Genomic DNA, 19839 nt, shown 5'->3' on the forward strand with positions numbered 1-19839 from the left:
GGAAATACACCTGCTCTAACTGCCTTCAGTGCTCCAGAGCTGAGTCCCCAGATCTCTTTCCCTCTTCCCATACTCTACAGACCTTCTATTCTCTTTAGAGGTTAGCAGTAGTAGTGTTAGTCACTCAGTCGTGTCCGACTCTTTGCAACCCCATGAACTGTGGCCCGCCAGGCTCCTCTATCCATGGGAATCTCCAGGCAAGAATACTGGAGTAGATTGCCCTTCCCTTCTCCAGAGGATCTTTCCGATCCAGGGATCGAACCTGGGTCCCCTTCATTGCAGGCAGATTCTTTACCATCTAAGCTCTAGAGGCTGGCAATTCCTAAATTTTTCTCCAGTCATAGCATTTCTCAAGCACTCAACTTGTATATTTAACTACCTATTCAACAGTTCCACTTAAAATGCTTATTAATAGCCATCTCAATCAAAAATATAATTTTTTTTTCTTCCTAAGCTCAATAAATGACACCATGTTCACTCAATCCTAAAACCGTGGAGTCATCTTTGACTCCTTACTTTTTCTTACACACCATCTGTCAACAAATTCTGTTAGGTCTACTTTCAAATAAATCAGTCACCTTTCATCCCTTTTCCAGTACCATCTTGGTCTAAGTATCATCATCAGCTTTTTGCCTGAATTATGACATAAGCCAAGTCATCTTTCTCTTTGCTTCCACCGCTATATCTCCCTGTGCTCTTATTCACAAAGCAGCCAGAATTATTCTTCCAAACATAAACCAGCCATCATTCTCTGTTTGAGAGCCTCCAGTGGGCTCCTACTGTACATAGGTAACAGAAAGTTTTGCCCTAGACAGAGAGAGGGATTTGACAAGATGCTGCCCATGGCTTACTCTGCAGCATCACTTCCTGGCACCTGCCCTCTCCACTGTTCCCTCAGCTCTCGCTACAATGGCTTCCTTGCTAGTCCTCACACATTTCTGTCCTAAGTTCTTCTGCTCTCATTCTGTCAGCCTGAAACGTTCCACACCCAGTTTCTGTTTCTGCAGAGCTAAAAACACGTAAATATGAAGAATGTTGGTTTTTAATAGTTGTGGCTTAGGTGAAAAAAAATGATCATGGAATATAAGTTAGGTGTGTGAATCAAGTAATAAAAACCCAATAGTACTGCATAATATTTATAGCACTGTTCTGAGCACTTTTACAAATATCAATTCATTTAACCCTTCAAAATTCTGTGAGTTATTAAGAATGTCCATTGTGGAGCAAAGTATTATCTGAATACTTGTCACTCAAGTAATATCTGAATATTTGTCACTCTACTTATATCACCACTAATTTTCGAGTTTAAAGGGAGACAGTACACTTTTAGCAATTATATTTTCTAATATATTCTGTGAGACTAATAAACTCAAGTAAAATGTTTCCATTCAACTCTAGCCTTATAACTGTTTAAATTTAACAATGCTTGAATTTTAGACAAATAGTGAATTTTGAATGAAGTAAGCCTAAAACTTCCTATAAGTCTACCACACTCATTTATGACTTCACCACATAAGAATCAAGATCTGCCTATAACAGCTTTTATTCCTATAACCTACTGTTTCTCCACTACTTAATAATAATGAGCATATTGAGAACATGGGTCATGTTTGGTTCAATTTTATTTCTCACAATAGCTCTCTGGACATAGACACTGCTGAGTGACCAGGTCTCACCAATAAACAAACCAAAGATGCTCCCTACTATTTGGTATGAAAAACTTGCTGTGATAATTTGTAACTATTAAGAAGAGCAAAGAAATCTGAGAAGCCAGGTAGTGTGAATGTTATAATTAGCTATGTGTGATGAGAAAGTGATGAATTCTAACACCAGGAGTTACTCCCACCAGCTCTCTCTCCTCTATGCTGGCTCTGTACATTACTGGTACAGTGTTTACTATACTTCTTAGGTAACTGGGATGCAGCCCTTAAGGACAGAAAACATACCTTATTCATACTCTTAGCACTATACCTTGTAAATGCCCAAGCTAAATTTATGCTGCTGATTAGTTTATCTAACAGATGTTAGATGTCCCAAATTTCTGGGGTATCTAACAGACTTGAGGACGTGAGACAAATGCTAACTGGTGTTTCTTATTAGTTGGCTACATAGATTGTGCCTGTTCTCAAAGTACCCAAACCAGGACTTCTCACTAAGACCTTTACCCCACTGAAATTGGTCGTGGGGGGATAGTGTTCTTCAAGCAAGGATCTCTAATAATGCTAATATTCTAGGACACATAAAATGCAAACTTTAGATATTAAGGCAGTGTTATCCTTCTTAAAAGCATATGAAAACTATATAATGCTTCCTCTGAAAAACATGTTTTCATTGAAAACTGTATGTAAGTGGATGGAAAGGAAGGCAGGAAGTAGTGTAGACCATAATAAAGCCTAGCTATGATTCTGAAGAAACTAATGCCTCAGTCACATGATCTCTAGAAAGAAGTATTTACTGTTAACAATGTTAACAATGATACTGCAACTTTTCCTAAGGCATTCTCTGGATCAGGTTTTTTTATTTCAACATTTTTATAATGAGAGCCACACAGTTTTGAATGTAAAAATATTCAATTAAAGATGACTTTCAAGCAAGGTAGACTGGTACTTTACATGAAACTAAGTGAAAACACCATTTTTAGATTTGAGTCAGTCTTTTCAGTGGCCTATATATAAGTTGTTGCTGGTCAGAAACATAAGCCTCTGAATTGTGCCTCCAAAGTACAAGCATTTAATGCCAAAGCAAATAAACATTATCCTTGGAATATAGTGACACAGAATAAATAAGAAGAGAACTTTAGTCAAATTTATTCAGTCTGTTTTTTGGTTTGTGTCTTCCTAATTTATGCAACCTTCTTTCCCTACCTTTCTCCCTTTTATAATCTATCTTAGGTTCAAGGTTTTGTAAATTTATATTACTATGTTTCACATATTTTGACTTTAAGTTGAAATGGGAAATAAAATCACCTCGTACAATCACAACACAGAAAAATGTAACAAAAACCACAAGCTGATGCATTAACTTAGAGAATTATAGATAATATCAGAAAATATCAGCCAATGAAATATTTCATCAAAGAGATACAAAGCATATTCAGGAAAGTAATACTAAAGTTCTTCCATTTGCTCAGCCTCTCCCCCAAGCTGACCTTGAATTGAACTTACTCATAAACTCCTTCCATCTTTAATACAACTAAATTGTGTTGTTTCAGAAAACAAGGGGGAATATGATGCAGAATGTATAAGAGGCTTTTGCTTCATTCTGCTAAGAAAAGCAGTTTTTTACTACTTCAAAAAGCCCAAACACTGTCTCTTTTTGCACGAGAGTAAACTAAAAAAAACTATGCTTATATTTTTAAAGAAATGTACAATTTCTATGCTTTTGAAAACTTGGGCCTGTGGCAGGATGCAGCAAGCACCACAAAGAATGACTAATGAACCTACATTAGTTAAGAAAATAAATCATAATGTAACTTTAGAGTGCCCTCTATCGTCCAGATAAACAACCCAAAAAAGGGGAAAGCTGTCAAAATTTATTATAAACAGTCATGAGGTCATTAAAGCCATACCAATCTTGGGAGTGCCATGCCAGTAACTGAACACACAAGTTTGACTGTTTGTCCATAATGGATGTATCCATCGCGGACTGTGAATTCTTCTCCTTCTGATTCATCATCATCCACTGCAGTGCGATGGAAACAGAGATCAAATTATCATCTTTAAAATTTATTAATCTGCTTATAAAAATGGCAAAACTAAATATATCTGTAAGTCTTATTATTTAAAGAAATTTAATTTCACACTAAAAAAACCAAATGCATATTTTTATACTCACAGAGATGAATGTAAAATGCTCCCCACTGCTGAGAACTGGCATGGAAATTACCACCTTCTACATGCAAGTATCTGGTGCTAACTGTTTGGGATCGGAGTCTATTAAACAGAGCCACCTTTGTTCCTGAGGCAATGCAGACTGCAAAGAAAAAACAGCTATTTACATGATTGGTGGGGTGGGGGTGGGGTAACAGTAAAGAGCAAGAAGGGACCAGTACCTGGTAAGTTATGACTATTCTTTACTATAATAATTAATGGATTCTGCTAACACTTATTTCAAACCCTCCAAGAAAATATAGATAATACTCCCCCAGAAGTCAGGGTAACTCTTTTATTAATAATGTTAAGCTACAGATATATAATATGCCCATAAAAATGATTTTTAACGAGTGCTGTATATTTAAAAGTGTTGTTTTTTAAAGGAAGTTACTTTTAAAATAATAGGTGTCAATAGGAAATTGATTAAATAAAACATAGTATCATTGACCTAATTGAATAATGTGTATTTAAATGCACTGATGAGAAAACATCTCCCTGATATATCACTGAATGCAAAGCAAACTACACTGTGGTTTCATTAGGTAAACATACACATTTTCATGTGATAACATATGTCTTCACGTGCTCATATATAATCCCATGGAATATATTCAAAGAGAGGGGTCTAGAAGGTTGTTTACCAAAGATGATGGCAATTGCCTCTGGATACTGTGACTTTAGAGATTTTGCTTCCTTCTAAATACCTTAAAGTATAGCATTGCGTGAAATTTCTTGTAAAACCAACCACATCTATATAAGCAGGAAAAATACTCTATAAATGAAATACGTTCTCTGCCATCAAAAAACTCAAGAATCAGCAGAAATACAAAATTAAACACTTTAAATAAAATCCTATAATTTGAATTGGCTTAAGACATTTGTGCATGCTCAATCGTGTCTGACTCTTTGCGACCTCATGGACTATAGCCTGCCAGGCTTTCTCTGTCCAAGGGATTCTCCAGGCAAAAATACTGGACTGGGGTTGCCATTTCCTTCTCCAGGGGAATCTTCCTAATCCAGGAATCGAACCCGAGTCTCTTCCATCTCCCGCACTGGCAAGCAGATTCTTTAGTTACCTGGCCGTGCTGCACAACTGAATTGGAAACAACCTAAATACATGGCATTAAATGCCTCCTGATGCAAGAATACACAGAATAACTACACAAAAAAGATCTTCACGACCTAGGTAATCACAATGGTGTGATCACTCACCTAGAGCCAGACATCCTGGAATGTGAAGTCAAGTGGGCCTTAGGAAGCATCCCTACGAACAAAGCTAGTGGAGGTGATGGAATTCCAGTTGAGCTATTTCAAATCCTAAAAGATGATGCTGTGAAAGTGCTGCACTCAATATGCCAGCAAATTTGGAAAAGGCAGTAGGGGCCACAGGACTGGAAGAGGTCAGTTTTCATTCCAATCCCAAAGAAAGGCAATGCCAAAGAATGCTCAAACTACCGCACAATTGCACTCATCTCACACACTAGTAAAGTAATGCTCAAAATTCTCCAAGCCAGGCTTCAGCAATACGTGAACCATGAACTTCCCGATGTTCAAGCTGGTTTTAGAAAAGGCAGAAGAACCAGAGATCAAATTGCTAACATCCGCTAGATCATTGAAAAAGCAAGAGAGTTCCAGAAAAGCATCTATTTCTTCTTTACTGACTATGCCAAAGCCTTTGACGGTGTGGATCACAACAAACTGTAGAAAAATTAAGATCATGGCATCCGGTCCTATCACTTCATGGCAAACAGATGGAGAAACAGTGGAAACAGTGGCAGACTTTATTTTTCTGGGCTGCAAAATCACTGCAGATGGTGACTGCAGCCATGAAATTTAAAGACACCTACTCCTTTGAAGAAAAGTTATGACCAACCTAGATGGCCTATTCAAAAGCAGAGACATTACTTTGCCAACAAAGGTCTGTCTAGTCAAAGCTATGGTTTTTCCAGTAGTCATGTATGGATGTGAGAGCTGGACTATAAAGAAACCTGAGCACCAAAGAATTGATGCTTTTGAACTGTGGTGTTGGAGAAGACTCTTGAGAGTCCCTTGGACTGTAAGGAGATCCAACCAGTCAATCCTAAAGGAAATCAGTTCTGAATATCCATTGGAAGGACTGATGCTGAAGTTGAAACTCCAATACTTTGGCCACCTGATGTGAAAAGAACTGACTCACTGGAAAAGACCCTGATGCTGGGAAAGATTGACAGCGGGAGGAGAAGGGGATGACAGAGGATGAGATGGTTGGATGGCATCACTGACTCAATGGACATGAGTTTGAGTAAACTTTGGGAGTTGGTGATGGACAGGGAGGCCTGGCGTGCTGCAGTCCATGGGGTCGCAAAGAGTCGGACACAACTGAGCGACTGAACTGAACTGATGTAAGAACACTATATCACTGTGAAGCAGGCTTGCCCTCCAGCAACAAAGAACAACAAAAGAACAACAAACTGAAATTTGATCAAGTTTCTAAATTAACTACTAACAAAGACTCTCTCCTTAACCAAACTTCAGACAGGTTCCTCTGAGCCCTTTACCCATGGAGACTCTTCCTTGGGTCCCAATATTGGCCTAGCTAGCCCAGTTATTGCCAAGAATCCTGCTAAGTCATCCTTCCATCCTTGATATCTGATCAAGTTTTTTCTCTCCACCTTTATATCTAATCATCTTGTTCTTGTTAAATCACTAAGTTGTGTGCAACTCTTTTGTGGCCCCATGGATTATATAGCCCTCCAGGCTCTTCTGTTCATGGGATTTCCCAGGCAGGAATACTGGAGTGGGTTGCCATTTCCTCTCCAGGGGATCTTCCTGAACCAGGAATCAAACCTGTGTCTCCTGCACTGGCAGATGGATTCTTATCCTCTGAGCCACCCAGAAAGTCGATCTGATCCACTTGGCCTATCTTTATAAAAATTCTTGTCAAGAATACCCACCCCCTCGATGTCTCCTCTTAGTAACTTTCCACCTACTGACAACGTTCAACTCTGCTCCTTGACTATAAATTCCACTTGTCCTTGTTGTATTTGTAATTGAGCTCAGCTCTATACTGAAAGCTCTTTTCCCTATTGCAAATGTAGTGAATAAAATGTGCTTTTACCGCCTTTAATGTCCAGTTCTGTTTCTCTTTGACACTACCAATTTACAGAAAATACATTAAACTACACCAAGGGAATACAATTATTGAAATCCAGTATGTGAAAATCTCTCATAGTCAACTGACTTAGCCTCTTGAATAAATAAATATGAGAGAGAGAAAGATGAAGAGAAAAATCCACAAATTTAAAAAGAAAATTAAATGACATGTCAACACAATATATAATATCTGGTGAATCATATTTGAATTTTGATTCAAACCAATGGCTAACCAACACTCCCAACCCCTACACACATTTTAGACAATTTTCAATTTGAGCACTGACTAGGATTTAATGATACTAAGACATTATTTCTTTTTATAGTTGTTTTATGTTTGTTTTTGTATGATCATGGTTATTATAATTATATTAGAATACAAAGACACACTATCTTTCTGAGAGGCATAGAAACAGTTATAGGTGATACAACGTCTTGGATTTGTATCAAACTAAAGTGAAGGCAGAGAAAAGTGTGGGTGGAGTAGGGTTACAGATCAAGATGAATCAAGACTGGCCTGAAGTTCCGATCACTGATGAAAAGTTGGAGGATAAACACAAGAGGTTTCACGTTATTATGCAACTCAACTTTAGTACGTTTGAAATTTCCATAACAATGATGATAATGACTAAAGCAGACTAAAAACCACCCACTATATAACATCGCATAAGTTCATTAAAAAAACAGAAAACAAAGTAAAAACAAGCAAATTAACCAAAATCCTAAAACTTCGCCTTCAAAGAATGAAACTATTATCTGCAAATTAGTAGACAAGCTCTTATCCTGCCTTTTCTTCCTAGACTACATTTAAAGCAAACAGCTAACAAATGCAAAAGGTAAGAATAAAAGAATTAGAAATGCCATTATTTTGCAACCATGATGAAGGACTACTAAAATCATTTGGTTAAAGTTTCCTGAGGAATTTTGTAACTGTTGGATTAGACTAACAACTCAACTTAATATAACCAGTCTTAGTGTGACAACAAGTGGGATAACCAGACAATAAGACTTCTGATCTGAGAGAAATGAACATATGCAGAACCAGCTAATTCTAAAATGAAGGTCTTTAGGTCTAATCAACAGTTTATAGGAGATATGAGAGACAGAGGAAACACGAATCAGTCAGATTCAGAATATGGAAATCCCATAGGAAAAAAATCAACCAATTTCAACAAATAAATAACAAAGAAAAAAAAGGCTAGTAGAAAGAACAGAAACTATTTCAGGTTAAAATATATGAACCCTGTTTGGATCCAAGTTTGAACAACCCAACTACTGAAGACAACAAAACAATAAAAACACAACTGTAAAAAGATATTTTGAGACAGTATGATCAATCTGCACATGGACTGGCCAGTAGATGGCATTAATGAACTATCATCAACTTTTGTTGGGTATAATGACGTTTAAAAGGAAAAATTTCTGTTAAGAGTCACTATTACAGAAATGATTGAAAGGACAGGATGTCTAAGATTTACGTTAAAAAATTCCAGCAACTGGAGGAGGAAGAAGAGTTGGTGGTGACAGAAATGATAAAATAGAATTGGTAAAATCTGTTGAAGTCTGGTGGTTGGTCACCTTATATCAACACTACCCCTTTCATGTAAGTTTGAAAGTTTTCATAATAAAAAGTCAAAAAAAAAAAAGAAAAATGGGTATAAAAGTTGAAATGTATAATTCAAACAGCATTTACCCGTGAAAGTCTAAAAATGTACAGAGACAGCAGTCTGACAGACAACCATATTAAATTTTTTTTAGGTTTTCATGATGGCCTTCCAAAGTCCATTTGATATAACAGTGCTTCTCGAAGAGGTGTTCTGATATTCTGAGTGAATCAATTCTTGTGGAATAGGACATCTTGCACACTGCAGGATATTTAGACACTCAGTGCTAACATTACTCCCTCTAGTCACTGACAGCAAAAGGAAACTCCCATTTCTCCTAATGCCTCTGGGGAGCAGTGAGGAAGCAATTCTGGTTAAGAACGACTTTGCTACACCAGGTATTGCCCATGTTTAATTAGAGAAAAAAGACAACAAAGCAGCCACAAAAACTGAATATAACTTTTTCAGATAAAATGAAGACCAAAAAAATACTTTAAAAGAATGAACTGGCTACTGAAAAGAAAATTTTATTTTAAAAAATAGTTGAATTAGTCTTATTAATTCATATTGGGAGTTGAGGGGAAAAAAAGAAAACATGTATACACACGGTCGGCATTTTTCAGTGACTGCTTCTTTTTGGAAGGTTTGGAGATGACTTTTATCCGCTTGCTTAGGAACACACCAATGTCATCACTGTTGCCATAGAACATCTTTACAGACAGCATGAAGTGCTTTCTCTTGTCTGAATCAGATATATACAATGTTTTGGCTGTGCAATAGTTCTGTGAAAGAAAAGGATAAGTCTTAATAGCATCAAAACACTGTCAGCTATGTACAAATAACTCAGTAAGGCTATGGCTAAGTTTGATCAGACGTAAGGCAGTAATTCCACTGAACAGCTGATTAAACCAACTGTAAAAAGTACTGAAATTGATCTCTGAAAACAAAGTACAAAGTCTTCCTTACTGAGTCTACAATACCAACACTGTATTCTGTTTCCCCCTCTCAAAAAGACTTAAAAAAAAAAAATCTTTTATTGTTTTATATAGCTCTCCATCTATTTACAGAATTATCAAGACCTTCAGACAATAAAAACATTTGCCTTGAAATGAAAAAGAAATACAAAATATAATGCTACAAAAGTCTATAGAAATTTCTGAATTGTAGAATTTGAATTATAGAAACAAAACAATACTAGCCACAGAGGTATAGGGCACGTAATTCTTAAAAATAAAAATTCAAGTACTAATTAGGGTAAAAATTCATGTTGCACAGCTTACCTAGCTTCAACTATATAAAACAAAAACTGAGAAAATGAATATTTAACAAATCATCTTAAAAACATCAGATCCAAAATATAACTATATAGTCAAATACCATGACCATAATAAAAATAAGGGCTACATATACTAGAGCTTTGTTGTACTAAGTATTAAAATAAGAATGCAACATGCAAAATAAATCCCAATAATGCAAAATAAAATCCCTCCTTTCCCAATAATGACTAATCGTACCATTCAATGAACATGCTATTGAAAGAAAACAATATTACCTTAAATGAATGGTTGTTAAGTAAGACAGGAGTAAAGTGCCACTTTCTGAAGCTCAGCATCCATCTCACTGCTTGGTCCATCTTTGCCTACCTGGAACCAAACTGACCTCGTTCTTGTATCTTGATGGTCCAAGCATATGATTATATTGTTCTTTCTGCCTGGAATGCCTTCTGCTGACTCTCAACCAGTCTTATTCTCTATAGACTCCTCTAATAGCATTTTTCATTAAAACTAAATATTAACACATAATTTTGGCTTAGAGACACTGTGCTTCCCTGTAATTAAGTGTTTTAAGTACTAGTTAATACTCAAGCTCTCAGGTATTATTTTCTGCAAATTTCTAGGGCCTGGGGAAATGATATAATGGCAGAAGTTGATGAAAGATGTACTAAGCCACGATGCTGAGAAAAGCGAGTGGGCATGCTGTTTGGTATTACTGCCCTCAGAATTGCTGGAAGCAGTTAAAGCTAGCAATAAAGTTCAATTGGTGTTGTTTAGTTGCTAAGTCATGTCCAATTCTTTTGCAATCCCATGGACTGTAGGCTGCCAGGCCCCTCTGTCCATGGGATTTCCCAGGCAAGAATACTGGAGTGGGCTGCCATTTCCTTCTCCAGGGGATCTTCCAGACCCAGGGGTTGAATCCACATCTCTCATGTCTCTTGCATTGGCAGGCAGATTCTTCACCTCTGTGTCACCTATGAAACGGCTGGGCTTCTCACTACCTATCTAACTATCAATCACAATTACAAATGTCTAGGTGTACAGCTTGGAGACATACATAAAAAAAATACATGAGATGTGACCAAAGCCTCTTTGTTCAACCAACTACTCAAATATATCTTTAACTTTGGCTCAAGAGTTGTAACTCAGATATATTTTATATTGCTCTATTTTAAAATGAAACAATCTTTACAATAGTAAATTTTCTCTCAAACTTAACTTAAAATACATAGTTGACAACCCTTAATGATAACAATTTTAAGAATATAAGTGAGAGAAACACACTCAAATTTGAAGGAGACTGATATTAAGGCTCTTTATTCTCAGTGCTCATTATCTGTAGAATGACTCATTATCTGTATCATCACTAAAAAAATTAAATGAGAGTACAAATCTCCTAGTTTACCACCCTCAACCTCGCCCTCCAATTCCCATCCCTAGTGTCAACTACAATACCGCAAACACTAAGACATTCAACAAATAGTTACTGAGTGAGAAAACAGCTATTTATGCAGTATTTTAAAAGACATTCATGTGGTCATTGAGATCAGAAATATCCATTTTTCAATTTTAATAGCAAGAGAAAACAAGTTGATGCTAAGTCAATAAAGAATTATTTTTGGGTACTAAAGGTACAGACTGAGATAACTGCTTTCTAAATTCATAAAATACAATTAGTAAAACTAACTCATAAACTGCATTCCTTAGCAAAGTAATCGAAGAAAATCCCTTAAAGTTTGACAAAAGCTATTCACAGTGTTCCTGTCTACACAAGATAGTGCTTTTCCACACTGAAGCTAAATAAAACATTTATGATATTACCAACTTATTTAATACTTTGCTTCCAGTAAAAGACTAAGATTAAATGAGCAGAGTAAGGCATTAGTGAACTATGTATTTTCATTGTTATTTGAATATCATGCCCTTATAAGGATCGGCAGTTAGCCTCCTAAATTTATTATTGGCCCCCAGTAGAAATATGATTCGCAGCCTGCTAAAACTGCTGGCAAGCTGAGAAAGCTTTCTGTGTGCCACCTTTAGACGTCAAAGCTCAAGCTTCACGAGTCATGACTAGACCTCAGCTATTAGAGGTTATTCCAGTTCTGATTTATATATTCAAGAATGCTACCAGTAACCATAAAATGAAAAAAATGAAAAAAAAAAAAAAAAAAAAAAAAAATCACCACTACAAAAATAAGAAAACTACATTATGGTATCATGGTGCTCTTTACAGGGAACCATGTAAACTTACCTTTCCTTCCAAGTTCAGTTGCTGCATTTCTTGGTCACTATTTCCTATTCCAATAAAAGCACATGGTTGAGATTCCTGTTCTGAACAACCATCGCGTTCCATTTGTTCTTTTTTTTTCTTCCATCCACTGCCCATAAGATACACACAAGGAGGAGGGCAAAAAAACCTAAAACAGAGGGGAGGAAACACAATGAAATTACACTCAAGAAAGCACTTCCTTTTCTTGAACATATGAATACAAAATCATGTTGAACTATATCAAGTTAGCTTCTAAAGAAACATTTTGGTGAAGCCTTGTGTAATGCAAATAACCATACCCACAGCGCAGAAATCAATACTTCCATTTGTTCCAGTTAAGGTTCATCTATATTGACATTACACATTCACTTAGCCTAGATACTTTCAGAGCAGGGAACATAAATTTTCACACAGCTCAGAGCTTTGAACATCTGCACTTCAGGAAATCCAATTTACTCCAACGTATACAAAACAGGGTACAACACCAAAGAATCTGCAATTAATGGTTAAGGTCTACTCAAAATGATGTACTGTTAATTAATGACATTCTTGGTATGGATATCACTCTCAACTTCATTTGGTAACTAATCTGGAAAACAGAGCAGTGCCCAAAGTAGACACTTCCAAAATATTAATACAAGTAAGTAAAAGAATTAAAGGCAAAATGGATAATTAGTTTACTATGTATCTTACAACCTAAATACCTGCTGCATGTGGGTAAAAGAACAATATATTATGTCCCTTTAACTCAAAGACAACCAACAGATTTGTTTTGTTAGATGCCAATAACCTGCCATCACAAATTCTTCCCACCTAGAATAACTTTCGTATAGTTTTCTCTTAGCAGTTAGATTATTTTGAAGTCTAGCTCAAGCCCCACATTTTACCTAATTCAGAAGACCATGAATCCAGTCCTTATATAGGGGGTAACTCCTTCACTTGATTACACACATTGACTTATATACACTTTAAAACATTTATTAATATGTCATGTCTCATCAAGGGGCCTGAAAACTCAAATACCTACTCAGATAATAGCCAAGTAAACTCAAATAGTGGCCAGGTAAGTAATCCGAATGAGTGGACAGGGTGTACAATAAATAAGTAGAAATATTCTTTAATTATCCAAAGATGTATGTTCCTTCCCTTCTTTATTGAAACACAAAACCCTCAAGGCAATTCCCACTTTTTATATAGTTATAAGCATAGAAATTTCTATCTTAATTCTTTTAAGTTCACTGTAAGGAAAAAAATAAAAGCTTAACCGCAAAGATCATCAGCCACTAGTGTGTGGCTCTGATGGCAAGGAAACAACTGAGAACTGCAAGCATTCCCACATGGCTGAACTGAGGGCATGGAGGTCGCGTGTTGGTCACATCCTCCAATTTTCCAGTAGTCACCTAAAACCAAGTTTTATATGAAATTCCTGATTCTAAAATTTAGCAGCTAATTTATTATTATTTTTTACCACTTTTTAGGCCAACAATGTACAGACTTTTAAAAAAAGAAGTGTATCCATGTATATCACACACACACACACACACACGTGTGCATGCACAGAAACACACAGATACCACCATGCTGGATTTAGTTTTCGGTCCATCCTAAAGGTAGCAGAATATCTACTTGTTTGCTCCCCCCTCAGCACCTACTACAATACTGACTGAATTGAATCAAAATAAACAATGGCATCCACATTTTGCTCAACTCTACCAAAGACTACTACTTAAGAGGCAATCTACACACAATTTATAAGAAGTGAGCTGGGTGTTTTTAATTTTCACTAATTCACAAAAATTTACTACATTCCTAGTCTGTATCAGGCACTGGAAAAATAGTAGTAGTTAAACAAAAATCCTTGCCCTAAGGGAACTCATACTCTAATAAGATAGACAATTTTAAAAATGTCGATGACTAAAATAAAATAAATACTTTAGCTGGTGAGGGGAAAAATAAAGCAAGGAAGGGGTACTTAAAAATGTAAGTGGCCAAGGAAAATTTCTTAAAGAACGTGACCTTGAGTTAGGACCTATGGCATGGGTATCTGGGGAAGAGCCATTTCAGAAGAGGGAACAGCAAGCACAAAAGCTCTGAAGTAGGGAGGACTAACATAGACAGCAGAGAAACAACAGACCAGTGTGGCTGGAGTCCAGAGGAGAACAATAGGATATGAAACCAGGAGTAATTGCAAAGTAGACCTAGTAGGCTGCAAGGGTCAGGCTGAGTGAGGAGGAAAACCTTCTGAGGGTCTTCTTTTCAAACCAAGAGAAGGGAATCAGAGTGGCTTTTTTGCCGGTATAACGCTCCTTGTTGCCATGAGTACAGAGGTCACAGCAGAGGCACTGGGCTCAGCTTCAGGTCACTCCAAATCTGGAGGGATGCCTAGATTAGCCGGGCAAGTTCTGGAATTTGCTCATTCAAGTCTATACCAGGGATCTCTCTGGCCTCTAATGCTGGGAACTACCCAATACTTACCATGGCACAGACTCAAATTCCTCGCTGGCACACTATTAGGAAGCTGAGAAGGCCTCAATTTTGGAAAACTTATCTCCTATTAGTATTTTATTGAGCACTGACAAATAATAGGTCTCCTTAGTAAACTGGTATACAAGCTACAAAACTTGCTGCGTTTTAGTATAGTGTACCAAATATAGTAATCAAATCCCAACAAGTTATCACAAAAGATACTTTTATTTCACATCTGGAAAGAGGTCTAAACTGTTAAAGACTCAGTGAAAGTGAAAAAGAAAATGAAAGTCACTCAGTCATGTCCGACTCGTGCACCCCATAGACTATACAGTGCACGGAATTCTCCAGGCCAGAATACTGGAGTGGGTAGCTGTTCCCTTCTCCAGAGGATCTTCCCAACCCAGGAATCGAACCCAGGTCTCACGCATTGCAGGCGGATTCTTTACCAGCTGAGCCACGAGGAAAGCCCAGAAGACTCAGTAGTGCTGGTTTTCTCAAAAGTACTGTGATGAAGTGGTATGAAACCAACAGGGCATAAAATCAGAAAGACGGTCAAGAAATTCTTTATCACTTAAAACACTGACTAAGGTTCTATACTGAAAGTGCTTTCCAGTCATGTAATAAATCTAAGAAAAATGAAGAGTCTTCAACTGTCTTTAAACTAGCCTTAGTTTTTTTATCAACTCTACAACTAATTTTAAAAAAGCTGTGATGCAAGAAAATAGCAAATCCAATATAAACATTAAGATTATTTCTACCATGTGATGATGAAATCATATTTTAAACATTCCAATACTGCCACCCCCTAAAAAATCAGCTAATGAATCAAATCTTCATCTCCAGAGACTTCTGCAGTAATATAATAATCAAACAGAAGATAATCATCAATTTAAAAATTACAGACAAATGAAAAGAAATTAAAGGAAGGAAGGGAAGGAAAGAATATCACCTAATTAACAGAAGAAAAATTAATTATATACCTTTACAGTAGTATGTAAATCGATGTTTTTAACTTGGACAGATGGTCAATATGTCCCAAACAATCAGTGAAAAGTCTGAAATCAAGTGGTCAGCTTTCAGAGTTTAACAGCTGCTATGAAAGCATACTTTATGAAACAATGTGCCTTTATTTTCTAATCTTTCCCAGTAGCTGCTGCTGCTGCTGCTAAGTCGCTTCAGTCGTGTCCGACTCTGTGCGACCCCATAGACGGCAGCCCACCAGGCTCCCCCGTCCCTGGGATTCTCCAGGCAAGAACACTGGAGTGGGTTACCATTTCCTTCTCCAGTGCATGAAAGTGAAAAGTGAAAGCAAAGTCGCTCAGTCATGTCCGACCCTCAGCGACCCCATGGACAGCAGCCTTCCATGCTCCTCTGTCCATGGGACTTTCCAGGTAAGAGTACTGGAGTGGAGTGCCATTGCCTTCTCCAGTAGCTACATCTTAGCAACTTAGGCAAACAATGCTTTTATCTACCACTTGGTGGCGATATGCACACATTTATGATTTTATTCATTTCCTAAGTCAAACAATCAGTCTTTATTTTCAGGGAATGGTTCAACAACTTTTCCCTCAAATCCTAAGATGAGGTCTGGAAAATACCTTACAGATTCAAAGAAGTCTTTTTATTCAGCCCAATACATAATATCAGACAAAATCTAAACACATCATTTACATTATCTGACTATTCTGGCAGAATCATTACCCTTTGATGATTATTCATACTTCCCCTAACACAAAGTTGAAGAAATGTTAATACATCAAATGGCATTTCCATATCTTTAATGGAAATTTTCCTCTAGACAAAATAATTTTTTCTGTAAGTTTATTTTTCAATCTTGTAAAGAACGTCTTCAATGAAAGGTTAAAACTAACCACTAACATAAGTGGGGATACCAAATGTGTTAAGCAAAGAAATATTCCTTATTAGGCACTAAAGTGAATTCTCAGAACAATTTAAATTTTAGGATAAAACTTCCATCTCAAATATTTCTAGCATCATTCACTGGAATTATTTTGTAAGCCAAGAGGACTGTGGTCATGTCCCCAGGTTACCTCATGCCTAAACTTAGCAGCTTTTCGGAAAGGCCTGAATCTGATCAACAAGAAAGAAAGCAGATATTCCTCTTTCTACTACACTCTACCAAGCAGCAAGGGACAAGACCTCTTCCAGTAAGAAGCCCTGACAATCACCCAGGAGACTGGCCTCTGTTAGCAGCCCCTGACTACTAACTAATACTTTTTAAAAATCAAGTAATTTTGAGAAGTTTTTGCCTTTACTGTAAAACTAGTGCCATGTCTCTTCTGGAAATGTTAATAACACAGTAAATATAAGAAAGTAGTTACTCTGGCATTTTTTTTTAAATCTTTTCATTTTTTGGAGTCAGAAGCTTAGATTCCTTGATCTTTCCTTAATAGAAAGAAATTGAAAATAAATACAACCATAATAAAAGATAATCACTAAATCACCTATTTAAACTCGATAAGCCACTACAGCTTTATATTTTTAACAGTGACTAGCAAACAGGAATCTTATCTGGGACTTTGAGAAGCTCTTCCTTGTCTGTATCTCCATTGGGTCTCAGTTATCCACTTCAGTATTAAATGACATAGCGACTTTTAAAACTCTTGGCTTAAAAGAGCCTTTTGCATAGTACCTAGAATCTAGCAGGCTGTCAAAAATAAAGAAAAAATGAGTTAATAAATGAATCAAAACATACTAAAAAAATGGATCTTCAAAAATACATGGGTGGGGAGAGGGAAAGCAACACTGCCCAGGTGAGCAGCTATACAATGAACTTGTTAAGTTAAATTAGTCCTATTTTCACTGTTGTTGTTCAGTTACTAAGTCATGTCCAACTCTTTGCAACCCCATGGACTGCAGCACACCAGGCTCCTCTGTATTTCACTATCTCCTGGAGTTTGCTCAAATTCATGTCCATTGAGTCGGTGATACCATCCAATCATCTCATCCTCTGTCGACCCCTTCTTCTCCTGCCCTCAATCTTTTCCAGCATCAGAGTCTTTTCCAATGAGTCAGGTGGCCAGAGTACTGAAGCTTGAGCTTTAGCATCAGTCCTTCCAATGAATATTCAGGACTGATTTCCTTTAGGACTGACTGTTTTGATCTCCTTGCAGTCCAAGGGACTCTCAAGAGGCTTCTCCAGTATCACAATACAAAAGCATCAATTATCGGCACTCAGCCTTTTTTATGGTCCAGCTCTCATATCCATACATGACTACTGTAATCACCTCTGTTGGCAAAGTGATGGCCCTACTTTTTAATATGCTGGCTGCTAGGTTTGTCATCGCTTTTCTTCTGAGAAGCAAGCATTTTTTAATTTCATGGTTGCAGTCAGTCTGCATTGATTTTGGAGCCCAAGAAAATAAAATCTGTCACCGCTCCCACTTTTTCCCCTTCTATTTGCCATGAAGTGAGGGACCAGATGCTATGATCTTAGTTTTTTAATACTGAGTTTCAAGCCCGTTTTTTCACTCTCCTCTTTCACCTTCATCAAGAGGCCCTTTAGTTTCCTCTTTACTTTCTGCCATTACCGTGATATCATGTGCATATCTGAAGTTGTTGATATTTCTCCTGACAATCTTGATTCCCGCTTGTGAGTCATCAAGCCCAGCATTTAGTATGATGTACTCTGCATAAAAGCTAAATAACCAAGATGACAATATACAGCTTTGACGTACTCCTTTCCCAATTTTGAACCAGTCAGTTATCCCATGTCCAGTTTTAACTGTTTCTTCTTGACTCACACACAGGTTTCTCAAGAGACAGGTAAGGTGGTCTGGCAATCCCATCTCCTTAAGAATTTTTCAGTTTCTCGTGATCAACTCAGTCAAAGGCTTTAGCATAGTCAATGAAGCAGATGATTTTCTGGAACTTCCTTGCTTTCTCCACAATCCAACAAATATTGGCAATTTATCTCTGCTTCCTTTGCCTCTTTGGAACACAGCTTGTACGTCTAGAAGTTCTTGGTTCACATAGTGCTGAAGCCTAGCTTGAAGGATTTTGAGCATGACCTTGCTATATAGCATGTGAAATGAGAGCAACTGTATGATAGTTTTGACCATTCTTTGGCATGGCCCTTCTTTGAGACTGGAATGAAAACTAATCTTTTCCAGTTCTGTGGCCACTGCTGAGTTTTCCAAATTTGCTGACATATTGAGCACAACACTTTAAAAGAAGATGTTCTTTTAGGATTTTAAATAGCTCAGCTGGAATTCCATCACCTCCACCTCTAGCTTTGTTTGTAGTTATGCTTCCTAAGATCCACTTAACTTCATACTCTACGATGTCAAGCACTAGGTGAATGACCACATCATTGTGGCTATCCAGGTCATTAAGACCTTTTTTGTATGGTTCTTCTGTGTATTCTTGCCACCTCTTTTTAATCTCTTTTGCTTCTGATAGGTCCTTACTATTTCTGTCCTTTAACATGCCCATCCTTGCATGAAATGCTCCCTTGATATCTCCAATTTTCTTGAAGAGATCTCTAGTATTTTCTATTCTATTGTCTACCATCCCATTTCTAAAGTCTCTGATCTGTTGTTTCCTAACTAATGCACTCCTATCTACAAGATTCTTCTAAAGATTAAAACTTTAAAACATCTGTAAGGCATTTCCTGAACAATGTCTAGATCATGACTGGATAAAGGAAAGCTGTTCCTTCTTCACCATGAGGTGCAACACCGGCCTTTTAGATCCATCTCAAGTAATGAAGGTACTGACTTGGTTTGCTTTGCTTAGGAGTTTAAAAAAAAAAAAAAAAGACCGTCTCCTATATATTTACATGAGGTCATGGGGCAGGGAGACCTGAATATCCAGTATCAACTTCATGCAAAAAGGGGCCACTATCTTGATTTGGCTTCTATGTCCCAAACCATAGGTACCAACTTCTTCTAGTATTTGAATCAGATGATTAAGTTTCATGAGTAATTAGAAATTTAGAGAACTTGAATAACTAAAAATGAACACTTGACAATGAGTCCTAAATACTGTTTTCAGCTGCTAATCCTCTTTGATGATAAGATTATCAACTAAATAGTTTCAGCTCAGATTTAGAGGACTTTGAGAAACAGACTATTTAAAAATTTTTTAGCACATTCAATCAATGTACTCCATTTCCTTTCTCTTATGCATATGCTAAGGTTTCCTTTATCTCACAAACTCAAAGATTTTGTGGAATCAAAGACTCCACTCATTCCTTT

General features: G+C 37.0%; 1 protein-coding gene across 7 annotated transcripts in view; it reads right to left on the minus strand.

Moving 5' to 3' along the window:
• The window catches only part of RBPJ (recombination signal binding protein for immunoglobulin kappa J region), a 241798-nt gene that overhangs the window by 7923 nt on the left and 214036 nt on the right, over positions 1-19839 (minus strand). For all 7 annotated transcript variants that reach the window (XM_025290222.3, XM_025290224.3, XM_044946025.2 and 4 more), the window contains 4 exons: positions 12134-12299; positions 9216-9390; positions 3835-3972; positions 3569-3681 (listed from right to left, as the gene is read on the minus strand). In XM_025290222.3, the coding sequence (XP_025146007.1) occupies positions 3569-3681; positions 3835-3972; positions 9216-9390; positions 12134-12299 (592 nt within the window). The remainder of the gene's footprint in view (positions 1-3568; positions 3682-3834; positions 3973-9215; positions 9391-12133; positions 12300-19839) is intronic.

Source organism: Bubalus bubalis, chromosome 7 (genome assembly GCF_019923935.1).
Source record: "Bubalus bubalis isolate 160015118507 breed Murrah chromosome 7, NDDB_SH_1, whole genome shotgun sequence".
Classification (NCBI taxonomy): Eukaryota; Metazoa; Chordata; class Mammalia; order Artiodactyla; family Bovidae; genus Bubalus; species Bubalus bubalis.